The 27,180-nt window shown below is 42.8% G+C and overlaps 1 protein-coding gene across 9 annotated transcripts in view; it reads right to left on the reverse strand.

Annotated features, from left to right (window-relative positions):
- Positions 1-27,180, reverse strand: part of RAB30 (RAB30, member RAS oncogene family) — a 99,543-nt gene that overhangs the window by 22,828 nt on the left and 49,535 nt on the right. For 7 of the 9 annotated variants that reach the window (XM_038005416.2, XM_038005414.2, XM_008020309.3 and 4 more), the window contains one exon: positions 1,551-1,651. In XM_038005416.2, the coding sequence (XP_037861344.1) occupies positions 1,551-1,643 (93 nt within the window). In that variant the 5' untranslated portion in view covers positions 1,644-1,651. Of the gene's footprint in view, positions 1-1,550; positions 1,652-6,390; positions 6,795-12,313; positions 12,700-27,180 lie in introns of those variants that run through there. The other 2 variants (XM_073019858.1, XM_038005417.2) reach the window with 2 other exon arrangements.

Raw genomic sequence — 27,180 nt, forward strand, 5'->3', positions numbered from 1 at the left:
TCAAGGAAACTTTTGATAAAGGGACTGAAAACTTTGCTACATCTCTGCGTCCTATCCTTTTGTCAAAAGCAGAAAATATGACTAATGTTAGGTAGAAGTAAAACCAGTTGGAGTTTCCCATATATCTCCATGGCGGCTGACTGAGCCCAGATGCCTATTAGCTTGTTACTTTTGGTTTCAGCAGGCCACAGCTTAAAAAGCATGGGTTCTATTCACTTATCATGGGAAAAACCCTGACATTGCCAAAGTGACTCTGGCCCCACTAGCTGTTTGTTATTCAATCTGCCTCTCTCGTTCTCCACAAAACCACAGACTGTCAGAGCTGGAAGGGGCCTTGGAGCTCACCCAGCCCCTAATGTGCAACAGGCAGCCCCAGGAAAGGGAGGTAACTTACCCAGGCTCACAAAGCAAGCCAGGGGCAGAACCAGGACTATGACCCGTGTCTCAACTCCCAAGCCAGTGCTCTTTCCACAGCGCCAGGTTATCCTATGCCTTAGATAGGGGGGCAGGTGCCAACTTGCTGAACAAATACTTTATGAAAATTCAAGATATGTATGTAATGGTCCTACAAAGGGTACCATTCATATTTTTCAGGGGAAAACACACAAAAAAGGTCAACTTCGGAATGAGTTCTCACTTGTTTCCATATGAAAGCAGTATATAATCTCCAGCAGTGATTCTCAAAAGGGTAGTCTCAAAGGGAACTTGTACTTAGATCATATGATAAGAATCGAATCCAACCCAGAGGGACCATTCAATTCAGTTCAGATAATTCTTCACTATTTTCATGTCGTTCCCACTGAAGAGATTTAGAAAATTGGCCTATTTGCTCCTAAATGAAAATGATTCACTCAAGTTTCCTGGGAGGATTAAAGGGGGCCTAGGCAGAATTTGACTGGTTTAATTTGTATTAGAGTTTTTAAAAATTTAGGTTCAGTTTGATGTCCAGATTCATTTGTTTCTACCTGGGGATTATTAACTAGTAACTTACTTTTATCCAATAATTTAGTTTGGATACTGCACACTGACAGCAAAACCACTTGCCTTTGTCATTAAAGGAAGAAAGAAGAGGCGTGGGAGGGTTGGTGGAGACTCCCAGGGCCATGCTCCCAGGAGGTGGTTTAAAAAATACGTCTTGGATAGATTGTTGGTGCATGCTACAAAAAGAGCGGAATATGAGCCGAGGAAATAGCTTGTTTTTCCGGAAGGTCCCCTTTGGGAAGACTTATTGTTGCGACCTGAAAATGTTAATTTGAAGATGTGGGGCAGGGACAGTGACATTTCTGTAGTCCCAGATGCACACAATTATGGGAGAGAATGTTGATTTCTATACAGGGTGGCGCGCTTTTTTAATAATCATTTAATCTTGGGAAAATTGAAAAAAAAAAAATCCCTTGTCTAGGCTACAAAGCAGATGCAGCTTTCAAAGGGTGCATCAGGAACCCACAGCTAAGCCCCTGGCATTGAAACGGGTCATCCATCTCAACAGATTCCCCCAACCCCTCAGGCTAGACTGACAAACACAACCCTGGGCTTATGAGTTCCCTTACCTGAGTGAATCTTCGGACGAGGCACGTCTTCCCCACACCAGCGTTGCCAATTAAAACAATTTTGAACAGGAAATCATAATCTTCCATACTCATTTACACAGCTGCAAGGCAAACACAGGCAAAAGTGAGAAGGGCCCAGTCAGACTTGCCCACAGAGCTCAAGCTGCACCAGCCTCGTCTCTGGGGGAACAGGTCTGTCTGACTCATTTAAAGAGCAATTTAAAGCTCCCCTCTGGTGACCCTGCCAGCGAGACAGAAACACAGGTGTTTGGTCACAGACGGACTTTATTCCTTCTCAGCTACCTCATGCCACAGAGAATAAATGACGCAGATGTCCTTTCACCTGGTAACCTTTATTCCTCCAAGCTATCATGTCACAGTTTCCTCCTGCAATAAATCTGTTTTCTTTCAGCATGAAAAGGAGACGACAAATCCATGTGCAGGCAAGTTGGAGTGCAAAAAAGCAAGGACAATAGAGAGCCCATCCAGAGCTTAAAGGACATTTATGGAATGTATATGACTGGAAAGAAGTGCTAGTGACGGGGAGACTGAATGAAGGGGAAGGAACTATAAAGGGCCCTTTTAGTCTCCTGCTTCTGGAAGTCTTAGGGTCCTACCAATGGTAGTCATAGCCATCTTTCCCCTCTACCTCCTATACATCTCCTGCCAGCCATGCTGATGCTACAGGGCCTCCCAAAGTGCCTGTCTGTTCACTCCTCTGGGCTTTGGTATGTGCCATTTCTTCTGCCTGGGATGCCCTCCCTTCCACCCATTCTGCGCCTTGAAGTCCTTGAAGGTCTAATGCCAGCATCTCTTTCTCTTTGAATCTTTCACTGATCTTCCCCAAATAAAGCTAAACACTTTCACCACTCCTCTGTCCTAAAACTTCACTTGCTGTATACAATTCTTTGTTCAAATATCTGCCTCATCCTTAAGGGATGGGATTAAGCCTTTCAGCTCTATTTTCTAGCCCCTGGGACAGAGTTACACTTTGTAAATGTCTATCCTATTGAAATAAAAAAATTAGTTAATGGGCATGTTGCTTATGTGTAGGCCTTAGTTTCTCCAACTGCGCTAGAAAGACTGTGACTAAAAGGGCATACTAAAAGAATGCTCTGTCTACTTCAGTGGACTGCCGTTAAGATTTTTAAAAACTTACAAAAGAACCTTATACAAAAATTACCCAGGTGTGGTGGCGCACTCCTGTAATCCCAGCTTCTCAGGAGGCTGAGGCACAAGAATTGCTTGAACCCAGGAGGCAGAGGTTGCAGTGAGCCGAGATCACACCACCGCCCTCCAGCCTGGGTGACAGAGCAACACTCTGCCTAAAAAACGAAAAAACCAACCTTGATACACATAAAGCACTATCCTGGTAAAAGCAATTGTAATCTACTGGGTGCCTACTACAGTACTACAGGAAATACAGAGAAGAGACAATGTCTGCCCTCAAGACCAACATGAGAAAAGTTAAATAATGAAGAAAAAAAAAAAAAAAGCTAAAAAAGAAAAAAGCTAAATAACAATTTGCGCCAACAGTGCAGCTCTTTTCCTAAGGCACCTTTTCCTAAGGTGTAGGCAGAACAGACCCAGTAGACTCTGGAGAGACAGGAAACGGGCAATAAGGGAGCTCATGAGGGGAAAGGTGCTCGGGAGAGTAGGGAAGCCTCAGGGTCACTCCTACCAGCAGACCTGGAGCTCAAGTGCCTGTAGCCTTGTAGGGCAGAGAACAGAGCCCAATTAGCTGAACCTGTCAACTAGCCAGGGGAGTAAATTCCGTGTGTGCAAAGATGATGCCTGTGTAGATTTCAATTAATCCTTGGAAAAATAACTGACAACCAAGCCAACATGTAGGTGGCAGCTCATGGGGTTCCATCCCAGTTCACTGGGACTGTGAAGGAAAAATATTTCTCTGTACAAGAATCTGGGTCCATGAGCAGTGGTAGCATTATACTTGGCCCTTTATGTGTATTTCCATTTGTTTCTACAAGTATACAAGGTTTGTATTTACTAACACATTATCTATTTTACAGGTCAGTGAACTAAGGTTAAAGGAAATTAAGAGGGTGGCCTGAAATCATAAAGCTAAGAGCCAGACTTCATGTTCCAAAGGCATATAGTATCGTAAAAAATGGAGCCAGAGAGACCGAGGTTCATACCTGGCTGCACTGACCTTCTAAGCCTGTGCCTTTGGGCAAATGACAATTTTTCAAAACCTCAGCTTCCCCATCAACAAAATGGGGCTAATAACACCTATACCACAGAATTGTGATGCTTGAAAGAATGCATGGGAGCCCCTAAGGGCACTGCCTAGCTCTTTGTCACCCAAACTCCTTAAAATGATTCTCAAATTTTCCATGATCTGGTTCCTGCTGTCACTGCCAGCGATGTCTCCTACCACTCTCCTCACAATCCACATTCTAGGCTCACTGGATTTCCTCAGTTGCTTAAATACCATGGGACTGCCTTTCTCCTCAGACCTTCACATATATTGTTCCGTCTGCCTAGAACACAAAACACAACTGAACCTCGCACCCTCGCCCACCACCCCAAGCCTCCTCTAGATCTCAGCTTCAACATGACTTCCTCCAGTCTGCTCCTCTAACCTACGAAGGGCCTGGGCCTCCCCGCTCCAGGCTCCCACAATGCCCTCCTCCTCTCCTGCTGTAAACTCACCATGCTACCTGTAATTAATTATTCACATATCTCACACTCCGGCCCCATCCCTCAGCACCTCAGCCCTACACACGTGTACACTCATGACTGTGAGCAGCATGAGAGCAATGAGGTGTCTGGTTGAGTCCCTAACTGTGAGCAGCATGAGAGCAATGAGGCGTCTGGTAGAGTCCTAACCCCTCCCCATCATCATCGTCTCATTCTATATTACTAAGCCATTTAATCCTCAAAACAACCCTATGAGAGGGATGCTATACTATTAGTATCCTAATTTGGTAGAGGGGGCTGCTGAGACACAAGAGAAGTTAAATAAGCAGTCATAAGGTCCCACAGCTGATAACTAGTGGAGCTGAGATTCATACCCAGATAATCTGGCTCTCGCATTCATGTCCTTGAACCACCACCCAAGTGACTTTCACAATGCTGGCTCAGAGCAAAAGCTCAAGAAAGATGGATGAATTACATGATGAAGGACAGGCACTTAATCAATGTGATCACTCTTTCCTCTTCCCCTCTGGCTTCAAATATAAAACTCTACCACCCTGTAGAAGTTAAACAAGAATCAAAGTCAAACTCCTGATAAACACTCAGGGACATGATATGTAAACTAAAATTCAATAAAGCTATTAGAAAAATCATAAAACTCACGGAAAGGCACACGGGCAGCAGGAAGGCATGAGGCTCTGTGGACCACAACTCTCTGCTTTCATAAGCCCATAAGAAACAGGAAACACAGGACCGGACTGCATTCTTTTTCTGTGCCTAGATTGTTTGACACACACTCATTTCTACATCTTTGCTGGAGGTCAAAGAACCAAAGCAGGAAATCCAGAGGAGAATGTCAAAAATAAAGATTTTAGAAATAGGGCTCTTAAAGAAGGTTCACAGTGCCCCAGTGATGCACCTTTAGAAAAAGAAGGTGGAAAAAAAGGCTTTGTCATAGTGAACATTATCTCATGTGGTTACCACCTGGAGCAGGCTACAGAATAAGTTAAGACACTACCCCTTTCTATAAGAAATTAATGCTCTGTTGAATGTGTTTTTGTTTGTTTGTTTTTGCTTTCTTTTGTTTTTGAGGCAGGATCTTGCTCTGTTGCCTATGCTGGAGTGCAGTGGCACGATCACGGATCAAACGACCCTCCTGCCTCAGCCTCCCAAGTAGCTGGGATTACAGACACAAGCCACTGTGCCCAGCTAATTTTTTAAATTTTTTTGTAGAGACAGGGTCTCACTATGTTGCCCAGGCTTGTCTTGAACTCCTGGCCTCCATCAATCTTTCCACCTCAGCCTTCCAAAGTGCTGGGATTACAGGCATGAGCCACCATGCCAAAATGTTGGATGTGTTTAAAATGGACCTCTGGGTAAAAATTGGTCTTTAATAATGCAGGCTGTCTATGGGTAAAGCTGGACTGTAAACTCCAGGTTATCTGTTGTAGTTACTGTTTTGCTTCTAATGGAAAATACATTACTGAACGAAAAGATCACAAGATTATCTGCAAAATTCTACTCTTTGAGGAAGCCCTTCTGTTTGGTACATAAAGTAACAGCCCAGGCATCACCAATCCGCATGTGATGAGATAGCATTTCCCCCTGAATAAGGGAAACCCATTCAGAAGCATTTACACCCAGCCCTAAATTGACAACAAAAGTCATGCCTCATCTGGGGAGCAGACATGCCACAAGATATGCTACTAACCAAACACTACTGCTGTATTTTATATTCTATTATTGTTAACATTGATAACAGCTTAACATTGATAACATTGATATTTGGCGCTTTTTATGTCTTGGGTACTCTTCTACATGTATTTGCTCATTTAATCCTCATAACTCTATGATGTAAGTACTCGTATTATCCCTAACTTGCAGAAGAGGAAGCTGAGATAGAGATATCATCCTAAAATCACACAGCTAGTTAGTCTCAGGACCAGGATTCAAACCTAGATCCATCTGACCCCAAAGCCTAGTTCTTTCTGCAACAGGATGCTGCTACCCCCTGCCTTGTAATTGATATTGTCTCTCTGTCATGAGAGCTAGAGGCTCAGCTGAATGAGGCCCCAGGCCCTTTGAACTGCACTGTTCTAGAATCTTCCTGCTCTGGAAGCAACACACTCACACTGATGGAGCCACACACTGAACTTCAGATTACACAAGCGCTGCTCCTCACCTTGCCCTCCAGCCCAGGATTCTTTCAGGACCTGAAGTCACACTTCAGCTGCATCACTCTCACAATTCAGTCATCATTCATTCATCCCTGTAAGTAAGTACCAGGCATAGGGAATATAAACAGGAGCACAGATGAGCAAGCAAAATCCCCAGTATCATCATCACCACAACAGTTGTAAACAAATGGATACATGGATAAGGTTCAAACTGGAAAAATAGATGAGCAAGACAAAAAAATGAATTTTAAAAAGGCACAGGAAATGAAATCTAGTAAGAAAAGCTTGAAAAGAAAAACAAAAACCATTCTAAGCAATGTGAATTTGGCAGCATTTAAACCATTTTTTAAAAGTGGCCTTTACCAGGCATCGTGGCTCACGCCTGTAACCCTAGCATTTTGGAAGGCTGAGGCAGGAGGATCATTTGAGCCCAGGAGTTCAAGGTTGCAGTGACCCATGATCACACCACTGCATTCCACCCTGAGCAACACAGTGGGACTCTATCAATAAATCAATGAATAAGTGGCCTTAAAAAAAGCCTGTATTCACTGTTGCACACCTGTGCATTTTTCCTCTTTCCCTTTAGGGCTCAATATAACAGATAAAGTCAGAGGCCAGGTCTTCTCCCCAACTTTCTGACACACCTCCAACCCCAGTCCCCTAAAATATTTTGGTGACTTGTCCTTATTCAAAAACTGCGTGTCTCAGGCAGGTCCTTTGGGCCTTGACTTGGTCTGTAAAGGGAGGGGCTGGGTAAACAGGCAACAAGGCCCCTTCCCATGGCAGCAAGTGTGGTTACTCTTTCATACCAAAGAGGCAGCGTAGGCAATGAAGCCAGAGGGCCTGGGTCTGTTAAAGAGTACTGTGTAGTTTCCTTATCCACAAAATGGGGATGATATTAGAACCTATACCACTGAGTTGCGTGACAGGCAAATAAGATAATATACGGACAGGTACTCCTTTCAAAAATATATAAATAGTTTTTCCCACCATTCTGACAAAAGTCATACATACTGATTGCAGAAAATACTGACAAGCAAAAAGAAAAAGAAAATTATCTATCATCTCCTTCCCTACCCAGACCTTCTCCGGGGAATAATTAGTTAGCATTCTGGTATACATCCTTCTAGTCTTTTTCTTTTTTCTTTTTAGACAGAATTTCACTCCTATTGCCCAGGCTGGAGTGCAATGGCACAATCTCAGCTCACTGCAACCTCTGCCTCCTGGGTTCAAGCGATTCTCCTACCTCAGCCTCCCCAGTAGCTGGGATTACAGGCATGCGCCACCACGCCTGGCTAATTTGTATTTTTAGTAGAGACAGGGTTTCTCCATGTTGGTCATACTGGTCTCGAACTCCCAACCTCAGGTGATCTGCCCACCTCAGCCTCCCAAAGTGCTGGGATTATAGGCGTGAGCTACTGCACCTGGCTCTAGTCTTTTTCTTTACATATACTTGTGTCTATGTGTATATTTTATTACAAATTTATTAATTTAAAAAACAAAAACAACATCATAGAATTATATAAATTTTTTTCGATAGAATGGTATTTTCCCAAAACCCAAAATCAGAACTCATGGTCTGCAAATAGAACCGATTACCAGAGACCCTCAAAATTCATTCAACGTTTGGTCATATGACCCTAAGTGGGGGGTATAGAGGATAGCTTCACAGTAACATAACTCTGAGAAATACTAAATATTATCACCCAATCTTGGAGGTTTAAAATGTTCTGAAACTTCCCATAATGAAGGCTAGTTAACTTCATTTAATCCAGGATTTACCAAACATTTTAGCTGAGAATTCTTTTCTTATATAAAACACCTTTTTTTTTTTTTGTCTGAGACGGAGTCTCGCTCTGTCGCCCAGGCTGGAGTGCAGTGGACCGATCTCCCTCACTGCAAGCTCTGCCTCCTGGGTTCACGCCATTCTCCTGCCTCAGCCAGGGCGCCCGCTACCGCGCCCAGCTAATTTTTTGCATTTTTAGTAGAGACGGGGTTTCACCGTGTTAGCCAGGATGGTCTGGATCTCCTGACCTTGTGATCCACCTACCTCAGCCTCCCAAAGTGCTGGGATTACAGGCGTGAGCCACCCAGCCGGGCAAAAAACACCTTTTATATATGCCTTGCTACTAGGGCTCCATGAAACAGTGTAGTAAACACTATTATATTTTATAGCATTTGAAATAAGAGCTGCCCAGGTAGGGTTGCCAGACACAGTTAAAAATAAATAAATAAATAAGAAATCCAGGTCATGTCACCCTGACCATGTCAAATTTCAGTTTCAGATGGTCAGATGGCAACAAATACATTTTAATATAAATTTGTTCCAAATATTGCATGAGACATATTTTAAAGTTTGTTGTTTATCTGAAATTCAAAATGAACTGGACATCCTATCTCAGTACTCAGATCGCAGTAGAAATTGAGGCCCTAGGCATAATACCATGCTTGCCCAGAAGCTATGGAGGGTGATGGGCAGGGCATGAGAAACAAGATATCCCTGATAAATCCAAAACAGCCAGAGGAATAAAAAAGGGCAAGTAAAATTTCAAGAAGGCATCATAGGGGTTCTTTAGAATCTGGGCCAGACTCTGGAGGGTGGGTTCAGACTGGCACAGAGGGCTCAGCAGGTGAGTCTCACCCTCTTTGATGATCCCAGAGCGCTGTGGACCTTCCTCCAAGTATGTCCCCACGTGTGCGTCTGGCCCGTGGAAGGAGCCATGCTATATGTGTCTCTCACCCCTACTATCCTTAAGGACAAGGACTGTACCTCAACAAGACACCTGTCTCTTCTTATCCCACTGTTGTGTTCAGTAAGTGTACGTTGAATTGAAAGCCTTTGATCCATCTTTCCACCTAACAAGGTTCTGTCCCTGGAAGCTCATTATTGCTTAATCACTAGGAGGCAATTACTAACTATTATTATAATCAACTGCTGCAAGCTCACTTGCTTTACATCAGCTGCTAATTTCATGTTATTGCAAGTTAATTATTCTCCTTGGCCACAAATGTCAAACACCCACCTGTGCTGTGGCTGCTCCTTATTCACCAGACTGTAAACTCCAGCATTTTTACATGGCCCTTTATAGTTTACAAAATTCTTTCACAGACATTATCTAATCCGGACCTCCCAACAACTTCAAGAGAAAGCTCTCATCATTTTGCAAATGAGGAAACTGAGGGTTTAGGTGATGAAGTTACTGACTTACTCTGACACACTAGTGAGTCACAAGGTGGCCTCGGTATCCTGGCCATCTAGAATTTCTCCTCTGCCCGAACATACTATGTGTTCCCAGGTTCCTGGCCATTTGGACCATGATTTGAACACACTGTGTGCTAGGAATGGTGCTAAATGTTTTCCACATGTAATCTTATTTAATCTTTTCAGTAGTCCATCAAATGGGTGTTACTATTCCCATTATACAGATTAAAAAATTGAGGTTCAGAGAGATTAATTAGTCCAAAAATCAAACAGCTAATGAGTAAAAGTGCCTGGATTCAAAACCCAGGTCTTTCTGGAAAAAAATTAAGTTGGAGGTCTGTCTCACTCCTTATACTAAAATAAATTCTGGATAGATTCAAAGTTTGGATCTAAAAAACCGAAGGCATAAAAGTACTAGAAGAAAACATTATATATCTATACACACACATACACACACACACACACACACATATAAAATCTTAAAGTAGAGAAGGCTTTTTAAGAATTACTCAAAATCAAGGCTATAAAGTAAAAAGACTGACAAATTTCATTAAATGTTTCAAAATTCTAAATGGCAAAACAGTAAAAATGAAGAACTGACTAAATATCTGCAATATATATTATTAAGGTCTAACTGATTACATGCATAGAAAGTTCCTATAAAATGAATATGAAAAATTCAATAATCCCCTAGAAAAAACAGGTTAAGGACATGAGCAGATAATTCACAAGAAAGGAATAAAAATAGCACTTATGTTTTTTTTTTTAAACTGATCAACTTTACTCACGAAAGTAAATTCAAACTATAGTAAATTTATAATTACAAATTATAATTTTAACTATATATAGTTATAACAAGCCATTCATCTCAGATTGGCCAAGTTTATCCTGTACTGGTGACAGTATAGAGAAATGGGGCACTTGTATACTTCTGGTGGAGGTAAATCAATGCAACCTCTATGGAGAGCACTATTGATTGAAAGCTAAAAACGCTATTACAAACCCTCTGACCCAGCAATTGCACTTCTAGGAATCTATCACATTTATACTCACAAAGGCACATGTAGTGGGATATTTATTACAACAGTATTTGGAATAGCAATTACAAAAACAACCTAAAAGTCCATCAGCAGAAAATGGTTATATAGATTAAGGTAGCCATACAACAATAGACCACCACACAGCCTGCTATGGATATCTGCAAGATATAATAAATGAAAGAAGCAAGGCAAAGAATGGTGTATTTATAGTATGAAGAAATGGTGGGGGCATATGAGTCTATATTTGTATAGGCACAAGATATTTTTGGAATGATACAAAAAAACTGGCAACAGTAGTTGCCCCTGGGGAGGCTATAATATTTAGCTCTTTCTAGGAAAGAAGATAACCTCCAACTCTTAAATTATACTCTGCCCTTTTATTCAGTCTATAGTAGTGATTCAAAAGAAAGTAAGTTTTCCTAATACAGGGAGAGAGGCCCTGTTTTTTAAAAAAGATCTATTCGGGGTGCTCTGTTTCAATCTTTCTGTCTTTCTCTTTGTCTGCCTCGCTGCACCCCTTCATGGGACAGGGACCCCAAGAAGGAATGTCCCACCCAGACTCTGGAGTTGCTTTTCCAGTTCATTGTGTGTATTACTGCCTTCTCTAAACTATGTCTCAGCATAGTGAGTCTCTACAAGGAGGATTCATTCTTTCACACCGACTTCCCTCAAAACCAAGCATCCACAGTATGGCAGCCAAAACCAATGGATCAAACAATAGCTTGCTTGTGTCATGAATAAAAACAAAACTCTCACACATTCATACAGCTTAGAAATTACTCTCACTTCACTCTGACACAGAACATTTCTGAGGAAGCAGAAGGAGCTCATCTTTTTCTCCCCATTTTACAGAGATGAGATTTGAAACCAAGATAGTGACTTGCCTCAGGCCACGCAGCATGTAAGCAACAGAGCCAGAAGAGCAAACACAGGTCCGCTGACTCCAAATCAGAGCTGCTGCCAGGACAAATAAGATCTGCAAATATAAATCCTTATTGGGCAAGGCCACAGACAAAACCATCAGGAGGACTGGCATGAACACATGCCATGGTGTGGGGGTGGAGTTAGGAGGAAGGAACTCAGAAGCAGCCCTTGGAATACTTTTTAAGATATGCAAAAAGTAAAAATGAAAATGAAAAATAAAGCAGGCCTGAGACCTCCACAATACTATTTTCAAAAATCAAGACAATCAAATATTCACTTTTATTCTTTGTATTTGGTATTGATATTTTCCTCATTCCTAGAAATACAAAACAGATTTGGGATTCCAAACATGAGAATGATTTCACAAAGCAGCATTTTGTCGGCATTAACCCAAGCAAACACCTGAATTATCTTCTGGTGCTCTTTCTGCCATAGTGAGAAGCTGGCCATAGGGAGCAACCCTGCACTAAGCACAGATTTGGTTTTCCACAGATGGGTGAGAGCAGAAGGGAGGAGGCCACCGCTTAGGACCCACTCAGTTAACTCCCCAGGCGGGGCTCATTTGTTTTGTACCACAGCACCTGGGAGCAGGTGTTTGACAAAGAGGCTCAGATGTGCCTGGAAATGCTCCTGCTTTGTTTCCTGGGGGAAGAAAAAGGATACCCGTCCCACTCATCAACCCCTTTCCAAGTTGGAGAACTTCTGTCTGCAAAACATGTTTGTTAAACGGCTCTAAAAAAGGACCTTGCAGACCCAACTCACTGTTTCTGTCTTCTGCACAAGCAGGTGGGGCTCCCTCTGTTGTCCTCCAACAATAAACAATACCACTGCAAAGAGCTCTGGGCTTTGCCCCATTGCCCTCCCAGTTGTATTCTCTAAATCAGGGACCGTGTCTAATCTTTCCTCTGCAGAAGCTTCCCTGCGCCTGCTTGGCTGGACCGGAAGAACCTTCTTATCGGCTTATTCAGTCTCCTCCCCCCGGGCTGGACACACAAAGCAGCCTGGCCAGGCAGCCAGAGGTCAGAGCCATGGCTCAGAACTGGGCTCAAGTCTTTCCCCTGATGGTCCTCTGCCCTGGAGACCAGAGGCCTACCAGGAACAAAGATGTCTTCTCCCCGATGGAAGACTGTCATACCAGGCTGGACCCCTCCCTCAGCTGTTCAGACTCCCTCCTCACTGGAAGCAGGAGAAAAAGTGATAGGGAAGCAAGTGTCCACATGCTCAGCAACCTGAATAGATGAAGACAAAAAAAGAGCTCTCCCAAGTTTGTCTCTCAAGTTTGTGACAGGTCCTGTGTCAAGCAGAAGAATGACTACTTGTCTAGAGCTTTACACACAGCAGACCATTATTGCATCCTTGAATCAGCCCCATTGAGCAGAATTTCTTACATACTGTCACTATCAATATGTTTTTACATCTATAGAGCACTTTTAGTTTCCTAAGTGTTTTCCAGTGCATTATCTTAGCAAATTCCTGCATCATGGCCAATTCTTATGCAGAAGATAGAGTACAAATTTTCCGTCAACAGGGACTGACACACACACATGCACACACACACACACACACACACACAGCATACCATAACCACCTATCTGTCACCAAGGCCTGCTTGAATACACCCCTGCTTAACCCCTGTCCCTACTGCACCAACATGGCTCAGGGCCTCGTCCAGCTCTCCCCCATCCAGCCTCCTGGGGACTTCTAACCAGGTTCCCTGCGGCCAGTCTACGAAGTGTTTTCCCAAAAGTGCCAACTAATTATCAGCCTTGAGGATGCAGTTAAACTCCTTAGGTAGGTTGGTGTAACAAGGCTTTTCATAATCTGGCCGAAATTCACCTCTCTTCAATTCCCATATACCTTAGACTCCATCACATAACAATGAACTCTGGGCTCCTTAAACTTGAATTCAACAAGTATTTATTAAAGAAACGGCCAAAAAGCAGGAATCTTTTTTTTTCTTGAGCAGAGTTTCTTGTCATCCCGGCTGAAGTGCAATGGCGAGATCCCAGCTCACTGCAACCTCCACCTCCCAGGTTTAAGCAATTCTCCTGTCTCAGCCTCCCGAGTAGCTGGGATTACAGGCACCCACCACCATGCCTGGCTAATTTTCATATTTTTAGCACAGACTGAGTTTCACCATGTTGGTCAGGCTGTTCTCAAAATTCTGACCTCAGGCAATCCGCCCGCCTCGGCCTCCCAAAGTGCTGGAATTACAGGCATGAGCCACCACGCTCGGCCAAAAACGGGGAAATTTTTAAGCCAAAATAAGTAGTCTCTTTCAAAGAGTTCTAGATTTCAAAAAGTCTATGAAATCAATAATTCTGTAACCATGCTGCAGGGTATAGTTTGAGGGCTGGGTGGAAGATGTGGATGTGTGAAACTTACCAAAAGATGGAACATGAGGGAAATCCTAAAGAAAACATAAATTCTGGGATTTTAATCCCAGGAACAACATGCCCAGGGATCCAAAAACACCAAAAATAAATAAACAAACAAAAAAACAAACAAATAAATAAATACAAAGAACAAAAGACTAGAGAGGTCCAAACTTATTTCAAGATAAACAGATAAATAAATGGCCACTGGTGTTAACTTATTGAAGGCAGGAATGGCATCCAAACATTAACAGGTGAAGTAGAAAGAGGCACAACTTTCCTCAATAGCAACTTTTCAGTACTCATCAATACTCATCAAAAGCCTTTCAATACTCATCAAAAGTCTTCACAAGGTCCACACACTTCAACCCAGCAAGAGGAAAATTCTGCTTCTGGGAATTTTCCTACAGAATGCTTCCTAAATGTGCACAAAGATTTACTTATTTACTTACTTTTTGTAGAGATATGTTCTCACTATGTTGTCCAGGCTGGTCTCGAACTCCTGCTCTCAAGTGATCCTCCTACCTTGGACTTTCAAAATGCTGGGATTATAGGTGTGGGCCACCACATCTGGCCAAGAGGACCCCCAAGATGGAGGGAGAAGTAAAACCTCTATACAGCAATAAAGAAGGGCTAATAGAGAAGCCACATGATACAACATTATGAAATAAATATTTGGACTGGGTGTGGTGGCTTGTGCCTATTATCCCAGTGCTTTGGGATGGCAAGAAGGAAGGATCACTTGAGGCCAGGAGTTTGAGACCAGCCTAGGCAACATAGCAAGACCCAACCTCTACAAGAAATTTAAAAATTAGCCAGGTGTGGTGTCATATGACTATGCTCCTAGCTACTCAGGAGGCTGATGTGGGAAGATCTCTTGAGCCTAGAAGTTAGGCCTTACAGTGAACTGTGATCATGCCATTGCACTCCAGACAGAGTGAAATCCTGTCTCTAAAAAACAAAAACAAAAATAAATAAATAAATACTTAGAAGGAAATATATTTTTAAAATTCTTACCTCTGGATGGTGAGATTATGAATAGCTTCTTTCCTTTTTTAAAATATTTATATCTTTTCCAATGCACATTATTAAAATATCTTAGGGGCTCAATAGTGGGGAGGGAAACATGGGACAGGTACACATATATGAAGCCAGTGACCATCCACATTCAATGGGCTCTTTTAGAAGGCAGGGTCTTACTTGGCACATACCAAAAGCCATAAAAGAATTCAAACCTTTCATGCAGTTAGTTCACTGCTAAGAATTCACGTTAGGGAAATAACTGAATGAACCCAAAATGCCAAATGAACAAAAATATTCATTACCTCTTATCTAAAAGAGTGAAGAACTAGAAACAATCAAAATGTCCAAAGGAAAGTTCCATATAGAACATCAACACCATGGAATGCAAGGCAGCCATTAGAAATGCCAATTATGAAAACTATGTAGAAAAATGAAATAGTGTTGACAATAGGCTGTAAAATGAAAAGAATTCACAAAGCTGCATTTGTCAGGACTGCAGCTATGAAAAATACGCATGTATATCAACAAGAGCATTTCAAAAGTAAAAATGTGTTATGCTAGAATTATGAGATTACAGAGAGCTTTTATTTTTGAAGTTTGTTATTTTTTAAAAAACAAGTTGTTAACATTTTGCATGTACCATAGACACATTTTCAGAACTTTGGAAACACAGAAAAGGGAGAAAAATGAAATTGCCAATACGAATGCAATCACTGTCAGCATTTTGATGTGTTTCTCCTAGTTTCTTTTTCCTATGTACTGGCTGGTTTTGTTTTGTTTTGATCGTTGTTGTAATCGTATCAACAATTCTTTAAAGCAGTTACAAAATCATTTCAATTTTGAGAAACCAGAGAACTTAATATAAATCTTGTACTATAACATAGTGGCTGCTATCAAGAGACCTCATATAATGTCAGTTTGTAAGTAATAAAACAGAATATTGTACCACTATGACAAAACAGATGGACCAATCAAGGTTCCGAACACCTGTAGATGACTTTTAGGCCTATTTCAGTAGCCATAAGCCAAGAGCATGGCGAGTACTGTGTATTAAAGCTGGAGAGTGCATAACGTAGTTGGAATTAGAAAGGCATTTAACAGACTGAAAACAAAAAGATACAATGAGGTACCAAGTTTTCAGATCAGAAGAAAGCTAAAGGAAACCAATTCAATTGGTCATTAGGTCCAGAATATTTAACTTCCTTTACATTTCTCATACCTTTACTCTCCTGGCCCCTGCCCTTCCCTTCACCAAGGCCAGACTCTGGTAGCTGGGCAGCAGCTGCTGTGTTCTGCTTGTTTTCCCTGCCTTCCTCCTGCCTCCCCACTTGCAGGCTGTCCTTCTTCCATTCTGTTGCCAAATGCAATGCAGACCATCACAGGTCTAATGTGCACCCATATCACTATGGACTTCTCTAGAGAGAGAAACAAGGGCAGGGAAAAACACTATCTAAGCAATGCACAGGCTTGGCCATACACTAAATGAAGGGAGGCTCAGTCTGTTGTCACCACTGAGGGGCTCAGTTTCTGCAGGAGTGTGATGCTTTTGTGCTTCTCAAACAACAGGGTCCCTCAACACAAACTGATGATTCATCTATTATATGCAGGTCTTCCAAAGACTCTGCCCTCTGTCCTAAGGATAGAGGAAAGAAGCTGCTGTGTTGGACTGTCTAAGATGTGGTATGCCACCACTAGCATAGCAAACCTCACTCAGAGGCAAGAAGAAATAGAACTTGGCATTTTTTGCCTTCAGTGCTTTTAGAAATGAACACTTGTACAAGATGCAATGCGACTCCACTGCAGCCTGTCCAAAGAACTAATCTAATCATGTCATTCCCACACTTAAAACTCTTCCAGGGCTCTGGCTGCCCCCACAAAGATGTCTGTAAGAAGTAGTACAGTGCCCTGGTTAAGAGGGCAAACTTTGGAGCCACACTGCCTGAGTCTGAATCCTCAGACTGCTCTTTCTAAATGCTCTGAATGCTCTTGATGAGTTGGGTGACCTTGGGCAAGTTCCTTGTCCTCTCGGTGCCTATATTTATTTATTTATTATTATTTTTAAGAACAAATTCAATACCTATCCTATGTGTATTTATTTACAAATAGGGATAATAACAGTATTTACCTCATAGGACTGTTGTGCAGATTAAATAAATTAATACAATAAAGTACAAAGAAGAGGGCCTGGCAAAGAGGAAGTGCTCAATAAATGTTAGGTGCTGCTACTGTTACTGTTATTGTTGGCGAAAATTCAAATTCTCCGGCAGGGCAGGCAGAGTCCTCCACAGCCCAGCACCTCCTATCTTTCAGGCTTTGCTTCTCATAACCTGTTACCACTATGACTACTGTTATGATCACAGTCTTGCCAAGTTCCCAGAGCATGGGCCCCTAGACACCTTTACTCACAGGGCTCATCTCTCTTTACTGGATGGTAAACAACCAATTATTTCTCAAACCGTACCCACCCTCCCTGTGAACTGGTCACTCTCTACTTTGTGCCTCCTCTGTGTTCTGCAGACTTTTTCCATAGACAATTTTTTTAAATTTATTTTTTAATTTTAATTTTTATTGTTTTGAGACAGAGTCTCACTCTGTTGCCCAGGCTGGAGTGCAATGGTGTGACTTTGGCTCACTGCAACCTCCGCCTCCTGGGTTCAAGAAATTCTCCTGCCTCAGCCTCCCTAGTAGTTGGGATTACAGGCATGCACTACCACGCCTGGCTAATTTTTGTATTTTTAGTAGAGACAGGGGTTTTGCCATGTTGGCCAGGCTGGTCTCAAACTCCTGACCTGTTCCGCCTGCCTCAGCCTCCCAAAGTGCTGGAATTACAGGCATGAGCCACTGCGCCTAGCCAGACACTTCATTATTCTTATTGGTTTATGTATTCTATTTCCTCCACTAGGCCTTAAGGACAGAGGCTCCTGCAAATTCCTGTCTGTATTCTCATTGCCTGACATTTCAGTAGACTAAATATTAAATAAACGCAAAAGAAAAACTGATCAGTACACACAAAAGCTGAGAGGGCTTTTCAGAGAAACTAAACACTAGGATGAGGAAATCAAACCCCAAAGCACTTTGATCTTAAGGAGAGTTAATTGGCAAAGATCATATAACCAAAGAGAAGAAAACTATAATTTCCCAAGAGAAAGTCAAACCTTGCTACAATGCAGTGTCCCTGTGTGTGTTGGGGGACCCAAAGTGCAGGTCAATTAAATATAAAATACTGCAGGTGATCCAGACTGCAAGAAATGAAGAAAGGGAACTAAGCTTTGTTGAACGTCTACAATAAGCCAGATACTTAGAAAATAATAGTTTCTATAAACACAATGTGCTAGACACAGACCTATCCACTTTACCTGTATTATCAAATTAGATAATGCAAGTCCTCAACAACTCTGAGACATAAGTATTGGCCTCTCCATTTTACAGGTGAGAAAAACATTCACTCATTTCATACATTTGTCCTGAGCATCTAGTATGGACAAGTCACATATCCAGAAGCAGGGGATACCATGATGAACAAGAAGACAAGGTCCCCCTCTCATACAGCATAAAAATAGAGCAATGAATGAATGAATGGGAAAATAAGCATAACATAAATAAACAAGGAAAGTATCAGACAGTGATAAGTGCTAGTAGAGAATTAAAATAGGAGGAAAAGACTGGATAGCTGTTACAGAAGTTCTCTCTGAAGTGGGTATATTTAAGATGAGAATTTGATAAGAAAGAGCCACGCCAGGCTTGGTGGTTCACACCTGTAATCCCAGCACTCTGGGAGGCTGAGGCAGGAGGATTACTTGAGCCCAGGAGTTTAAGACCAGACTGGACAACACGGTGAGACCTCATCTCTACAAAAAATTTAAAAATTAGTTGGATGTGGTGGTACACACCTGTAGTCCCAGCTACTCAGGAGGCTGAGGCAGAGGGGTCCCCTGTGCCCAGGAGGTGAAGGCTGCAGTGAGTTTTGATGATGCCAGTGTACTCCAACCAAGGCAACAGACCAAGACCTCTTTCCTCTTGAAAGGAAAGAGAGAGAGAGGGAGAGAAAGAAAAGGAAAGGAAAGGAAGAAAAGAAAGAGGAAGGAAGGAAGGGGTGAGTCAAGCACATGAAGAATGGAAGAAGTACACTTCAGGCATAGAGATCATCAAGTACAGGGGCCCTATGTGACAATGAGCTTGGCATGTTCAAGGAACTGAAAGAAGGGACACTGAGGCTGAGCACATGGTCAACAAGAAGAGAACTGGGAGACTGCCGTGGGACAGGTCACATAGAGCTTGGAAAGCCAGGGCAAGGAGTTTGGATTTCATTCTGAGTTCAATGTAAGGCCACGTAGAGGCTTGTAAGAAATGTGACACAAACCAATTCTCATTTTAAAAATTTTTTCTAGGCTCTATAATGGAGGGTATTATGGTGTGGACACCAGTAGAAACAAACAGACAGGAGGCCACTGCAAATAGTCTAGGTGAGAGATCATATGGCTTGGACCAGGGTGTTAGTAGTGGAGACAGAGAGAAGGGTATAAATTTTGGAGTGTTTTTGAAGATACAGAAGATAGAACTTGGTAAAGGATTGAAAAGAGGATGGGAAAGAAAGAAAAATCAAAAGTAATACCTAGATATTTGACTTGCACATATGGGGGGATAATGGCACCACTTTGTGAAGTTGGGAAGACTGGGAAAACAGTGAGATTGGAGTGGAGTTGAATCAAGAGTCCTCTTTTGGCCATGTTAAATTTGAAAGGACTCTTAGACATCTATGTGGACATGAATCTGAAGTTCCAGAGAGAGAGTTTGAGACTAAAGATACAAACCTAACAGTCACTAGCAAATGGATGTTATTTAAAGCCATTGAATCATCAGAGGATATCTATGGAGAGTGGATAAATAGAGAAGAGGGCCATTTCAGAACCTGGGCATATCACCATTTAGAGATTGAGGGAAGAAGGTGACTAAAGAAAGCTTAGAGAGGTAGGAAGAGAATCAAGAAGTAGAGTGTGAAAGAAAATGGTGATCAGTCTTGTCAAATGCTGTTAAGAGAATAACTAAGATTAAAACAAAGACAAGGGCTGGGCATGGTAGCTCATGCCTGTAATCTCAACACTTTGGGAGAATGAGGCAGGCAGATCCCGTGAGACCAGCAGTTTGAGACTAGCTTGGGCAACATGACGAAACCCTATCTCTAAAAAAAAATACAAAAATTAGCTGGGCATGTTGGCGCATGCTACTAGTCCCAGCTACTAGAGAGGGTGAAGTGGGAATATCATCTGAGCCTGGGAAGTAGAGGGTGCAGTGAGCTGAGATAGTGCCGGTGCACTCCAGCCTGGGCAACAGGAGTGAGACCCTGTATCAAAATAATAATAATAATGTAACAAAGAGATTTTTATTTCCTTTTTAACTTTTTTTATTTAAATAGTTTTTGGGGAACAGGTGGTTTTTTATTACATGGCTAAGTTCTTTAGTGATAATTTCTGAGATTTTGGTGCACCAGTCACCCAGGCAGTGTACACTGTACCCAATGTGTAGTCTTTTATCCCTCACCTCCCTCCCACCTTTCCCTCCAAGTCCCCAAAGTCCATGTCATTTTTATGCCTTTACATCCTCATAGCTTAGCTCCCACTTATAAGTGAGAACATATGATATTTAATTTTCCATTCCTGAGTTATTTCACTTAGAATAATGATCTCCAACTCCACCCAGCTTGCTGCAAATGCCATTATTTCATTGCTTTTTATGACTGAGTTATATATCATGGTGTCTATATACCACATTTTCTTTATCTGTTCATTTGTTGATGGGCATTTAAGCTGGTTCCATATTTTTTCAATTGTAAATTGTGCTGCTATAAACATGTGTGTGCAAGTGTCTTTTTCATATAATGACGTATTTTCCTCTGGGTAGATACCCAGTAGTGGGATTGCTGGATCAAATGGTAGTTCTACTTTCAGTTCTTTAAGGAATCTCCATACAGTTTTCCACAGTGGTTGTACTAGTTTACATTCTCACCAGCAGTGTAGAGGTGTTTCATTTTCCATTGGGCGTGGTGGTTCACACCTGTAATCCCAGAACTTTGGGAGGCCGAGGCAGGTGGATCACAAGGTCAGGAGATCAAGACCATCCTGGCCAGCATGGTGAAACCCCATCTCTACTAAAAATACAAAAATTAGCTGGGCATGGTGGCATGCGCCTGCAGTCTCAGCTACTTGGGAGGCTGAGACAGGAGAATCGCTTGAACCCAGGAGGCGGAGGTTGCAGTGAGCCAAGATTGCACCACTGCACTCTAGCCTGGCAGCAGAGCAAGACTCCATCTCAAAAAAAAAAAAAAAAAAAAAGTGTTTCCTTTTCACCACATCTGCACCAACATCTATTATTTTTTTATTTTTCAATTATGGCCATTCTTACGGGAGTAAGGTGGTATCTCATTGTGGTTTTAATTTGCATTTCTCTGATAATTACTGATGTTGAGCATTTTTTCATGTTTACTGACCATTTGTATATCTTCTTTTGAGAACTGTCTATTCATGTACTTTGACCACTTTTTGATAAGATTAATTTGTTTTTTTCTTGCTGATTTGTTTGAGTTCCTTGTAGATTCTGGATATTAGTCCTTTGTCAGATGCGTAGTTTGTGAATATTTTCTCCCACTCTGTGGGTTGTTTGTTTACTCTGCTGATTATTTCTTTCACTGTGCAGAAGCTTTTTAGTTTAATTAGGTCCCATCTATTTATTTTTGTTTTTGTTACATTTGCTTTTGGGTTCTTGGCTATGAATTCTTTGCCTAAGCCAACATCTAGAAGAGTTTGACTGATGATATTGTCTAGAATTTTAATGATTTCAGGCCTTAGATTTAAGTCTTTCAATCCACCTTGAGTTGGTTCTTGTATAAGATCCAGTTTCATTCTTCTACATGTCGCTTGCCAATTATCCCAGCACCATTTGTCAAGGTGTCCTTTCCCCACTTTATATTTTTGTTTGCGTTGTTGAAGATCAGTTGGCTGTAAGTATTTGGCTTTATTTGAGTGTAAAAAGTTTTTTTTTTGTTTTGTGTTTTGTTTTGAGACAGAGTCTCACTCCGTCACCCAGGCTGGAGTGCAGTGGCATGATCTCAGCTCACTGCAACCTCCACTTCCCAGGTTCAAGTGATTCTCATGCCTCAGCCTCCTGAGTAGTTGGAATTACAGGCATGTGCCACCATGCCCGCTAATTTTTGTATTTTTAGTAGAGATGGGGGTTTTGCCCATTGGCTAGGCTGGTCTTGAACTCCTGACCTCAAGTGATCCGTCCAACTCAGCCTCCCAAAGTGCGGAGATTACAGGCATGAGCCACCACGCTGGGCCAAAAGGTTTTCTTAAAAAATAACAATTATGCATTTATGTTCAGCAAAAGTGAAGATGGAAATTAAGGTACAGATCATTTTGTTTCTTTCCTCTTTGCCTGGCTATCTCAGGAAGCAAGTGGCTAGGAAGTGGCCTCTTGTCACCTGTTTTCCATGCCTACCCTGTTTTACCATGAGGCAACACAAACCCCCACTCCCCTGCCCCATGTTTCTCTCACCTAGCTTCCCATTAACTGTTCTAGTTTGCTTCTTCCTTCAGGGCAGCAGAGATGCCATCTCCCCCAGGAAGTCCTCCCTGATCTCTCCATCTCTAAATCTTTGTAACACTAAGTTACTAGTACACACAAATTTAGCTCTTGATCATATTTGGTCTTATAATCATTCTCTGATTCAAATATCAGAGTGGGAGCAAGAGTACTTTTTTTAAGTAGGAAATTCAATACAATTGTTGGCTATTGTTACTGTGAGAGGTAGCTTAATGCAATGATTCAGATAGATTTGGGTTAAAATTATGGCTCTGTTCCATCTCTTACAGGCTGAATGATTTTGGGCAAGTCATTCCCTGAGACTCAGTTCCCCTAACTAGAAAATGGGAATAATACTGCCTACTGATGACAGTGGTGAGCTGTCTGCAGCAGCCGCTGCCATCACGCTGGCTACAGGTGGAAGGCGTGGCCAGGACTGCATGTTCCATGGAGCCAGCGAGTGCCAAGGACAAGTAGGAGCTCTGCCCTTTCTGAACTGGGGAGGGAGCTACTCAGGTGCCACTGCAACTACCCAAACCATGGCTGCAGACCCAGGTCTCCTGCTCCACGGAGCAGGCAGGAGCCCCACCCTCCTGGGCACAGCTATAGCCACTCAAATCACGACTGCAGACCCAGGCATCCCTGTACTCTTGGGGGTCCAGGAAGGTCCCCGCTTGCCTGTGCAGGCTCAGAGGTGCCTTCTCCCACTGCCTGGCCTCTCCCTACTCCTTATGCCTGCTCTAATCTTAGAGCAGTGTTAGGGCCAAGCTTGGGCACTGTCATAGCCTTGCTGGGTGTGCTCACGCTAGGACTTTGCTGCCTCAGCCCCCTCCAGACTTTAGGCACCGATAAACATGGGGAAAAGCCGAGGTGGGGGCTGAGGGCGGCTCTGCGCTGGCCTTCACTTGCCTGTTGGCATGAGCAGCCTGGATACCACGACTGAGGCAGGAGGCAGAAAAGCTCCTGGACAGAAGGGGGCGGGTCCCTGTTGAGACCCCCACCTTCAGGCCTGGGAGCTGGGCTGTGAGTCCCACAAACCAGGGTGGAGATTTGTGGTGCCTTTTTCAGCCTGCCCATGGCCACCCATGGACCAACTGCAGCACTTCTTCCCCTCTGAGACCCATAAAAGCCCTGGGCTCAGTCAGACCACAGAACAGAGGGAGGATGGGACAACCAGCTGCAGAGAGGAGCTACCCTCTCTGCTGAGAGCTGCAGACAATGGGACAACCTGCTTGCAGAGTGGAGCCACTCACTTTAGGGCCTCCCCTTTGCTGAGAGCTACAGAGAGGAGCCACCAACTCTAGGGCCTCCTCTCTGCTGAGAGCTGCAGAGAAAATGGGATGACCCACCTGCAAAGAGGAGCCACTTCCTCTTTGCCAAGAGCTGCAGATGAGAGGATGACCAGCTTCAGAGAGGAGTTACCTTCTCTGCTGATAGCAGGAGCTACTCTCTCTGCTGAGAACTGAACACTTGTTGGGACAGCCTGCCTGCAGAGAGGAGCTATCCTCTCTGCTAGGAGTTAAACACTCATCAGGACATCCTGGCCATGGAGAGGAGCTGCTCACTGTGGGTCTTCTCTGAACAGTTCTATTGCTCAATAAAGTTCCTCTTTGTCTTGCTTACCCCTCCGCCTGTCTGTGTACCTCATTCTTCCTGGTCATAGGACAAGAACTTGAGACTCACTGAATGGCGAAGCTAAAAGAGTTGCTGTAACACAAACAGGATTGAAACATGTCCCTTGCTCACCAGGTTATGAATGAAAAGGAGAGACGAGCTGTGGCCCTCCAGGAAGCCCAGACCTGGGAGCTCCCTGATCCAGGGTGTGACTCCCTCTTTGGGTCCCCGTGGTTCCTGGCGCCTCCAAGCTTCCAGGCGCCACCTCATTCCCCAGTACCAGCTGGGAAAGCTGCTTGCGGTGCACCTGGTCCAGCTGCAGTCTCATAGAGAGCTATGCAAGCACCTTGAGCTGCCCGCCTGGCAGCAGCAGCTGGCATATCTGGCTGTGCAGAGGCCAGGCTCCATGCTCACTCACACAACTCTCTCGCTCCACGCCTGACTCCAGTCTCCCTTGGAGGCATGGGATCCAGCCTGGTAGCATGAGCTGAGCACAGCCTGCCAGGCCGAGTGGGTGGAACAAGCCCAGAAGGCCTCAGCAAAACTGGGGCAAAGGCCCCACTGGCCACAGGTTTCCAGCCAGAAAAGCGACACCCCAAGATCCCATGTCACTACACATTAAATCACAAGATTTAAATGAGATATTTTTGTACAGCATCTGTCACAGTACCTGGCCTATTGGAAATGCTCTATAAATATTAATTCCCTTCCTCCTAATGACTTTGTGAATGTCAGTTTTATCTTTCCAACAAGATGTTCTTGAAGACAGATCATATATTTTACGTATTTCATTAGATTTTCCACATTCTTAGAACATAGCTCAATGTATCATAGGCACTTAATTAAGTACTTCTTGGTTTGATCACAAGTCAAAATCATGGCTGTAGGTATGCCTTACAATAGACCAGTGTTTCCTAAATGCTGGTACCAGGTGAACTACATTAAACTCATCCAAAGAGCTTCTTTTTATTGGGGGTGGGGATGAAGGGGGTGGGGGAGACAGGGAACAGGGCCTTGCTCTGTAGCCCAGGCTGGAATCCAGTTGCATGATAACATGGTCAATGAAGCCTGGACCTGCCAGGCTCAGGTGATTGTCCCACCTCAGCCTCCCTTGTAGCTGGGACTACAGGCACATGCCACCACACTCAGCTAATTTTAAATTTTTCTAGAGATAAGGTCTCGCTATACTGCCCAGGCTGGTTTTGAACTCCTGGCCTCAAGTGATCCTCCTGCCTCAGCTTCCCAAAGTGTTGGTATTACAGGTGTGAGCCACCGCACTTGGCCCAAAGAGCTTCTTAAAACTAAAATTGCTAGATCCCTTCCCTAGATATTCTTATTAAGAAAGTCTGTTCCATTAACTTCCAATAACTGAGAAAGGTCTTCCAATTTTTACTTTAGATATTTTTATTAGATATTTTTGCACTGCTTGAATTTTTAAATAAGTATCCTTTATTTTATAATTTTAAAATAAAGACAACTTTTAAATAAAAGAAAAACTGACCAGAATCAGAAGTGAAATCTAGAGTACTACAAAATGTTTCTTTCATAAGTAACAGGCAATTAAAAAAATAATAATAATGAAGTAAAAATATCCCCTGGCCACAACTGGGGAAATATGAGCATGGCCTGATATCAGATGATCATTTTATTTTTTGTTTTAGATAAAATTTTATGTTGTATCAAATGTCTTTATTCTTAGAACACACATGCTGAAATAAGAATTTCAGGTGAAGTGTTATAACATCTGCAACTTTCAAATGGTCCAGCATATATGTATATATGCATATGTATGTGTGTGTGTGTGTGTACACACACACACACACGAGAAATAAGGCAAAATGTTAACAATTGTTTAATTTAGTTGGTGGGTATTTGGGTGTTCAATTTATTACTCTTTCAAATTCTCAGTATGATTAAAATTTTTCACAATAATAGTTGGGGGAAAATATTCTCAGTTGATTCTGGTGATAACCTAGCTTGGGAACCACTGTTTTACCTAATAGATTCATTCCTGAAGTGAGAAAAATAAGAATTCTGAGATATACAACATATAAATGCTCTGAAGGCAATAGTATTTAAAGAAATCTCATGTCACAATCTCTCCATAAAACACTGTCTCCTAATTAATTGTTCATAAACCTACATTTCACATAGGATTTGCTTAAGGTCAGCGCTCAGATAAGGGCAGACTTGAAATGTTGGTTAAGGGAGGAAGAGGCATGTACAAGCACAAAGCCTGAGGGTTGTACTTGACTTCTGTCTGCTCCCTAACTCCTGTCTTGCTGATTTACCTGTTGAATATTTATCAAACCAGTCCCCTCCTCTCCTCCACTCCTGTTACTGCCTTGGGTCAGACTTCATCCTATCTCCCCTGCACCAGTGCTGAGAGTTCCAGCTGATGGCCCTGCCTCAGGTCCCACCCAGCTCAGATTCACTTCCTCCTTGGCTAATACATATCCAAAACACATGCTGGCTCGTTGCTCTTCTACTGAAAACCCTACGATGGCTTCCCACTTCAAAAGCAAGTCCAGAACTCTTCAACCTGTTTATAATATCCTCTCAACTTTGCCAGCCTCAACTCTCACCAAACTCACATTTTATAGCCCAGTAACAGTGAATTCCCCATGATACGTCTCACCTCCATGCTTCAGCCCATGCATTCTTATTCCACCTTGCTCAGGCATCACTCTCCTTCTGAAAACTTTCTTGGATTTACCACCTGCCATGCCTTCCCTCCCATCTCCCATACAGAGGTTAGAGTCTCCTATTTGGTTCTCCCACGATACCTCGACAGAGTTTGATCTCTGCAGTTACCGAACTGCTCACAATTATTTACTTATAAGACTATTTACTCCATATCCTGGGACCTCTTGGGGAAGGACTGGATTTTATTCATCTTTATAGCCCCAGTACTTATTTCTGCTTTGCCTTTCTGATGCCCCATTTTCTTTTCTAGAGAATCAGAAGAATATCACCAACTTGAAAGGCTGGCATTAATTAAGTATTCAAAGCTTACCACAGGCATACAATAGGCCTTCA

This window comes from Chlorocebus sabaeus, chromosome 1 (assembly GCF_047675955.1).
Source record: "Chlorocebus sabaeus isolate Y175 chromosome 1, mChlSab1.0.hap1, whole genome shotgun sequence".
NCBI lineage: Eukaryota > Metazoa > Chordata > Mammalia > Primates > Cercopithecidae > Chlorocebus > Chlorocebus sabaeus.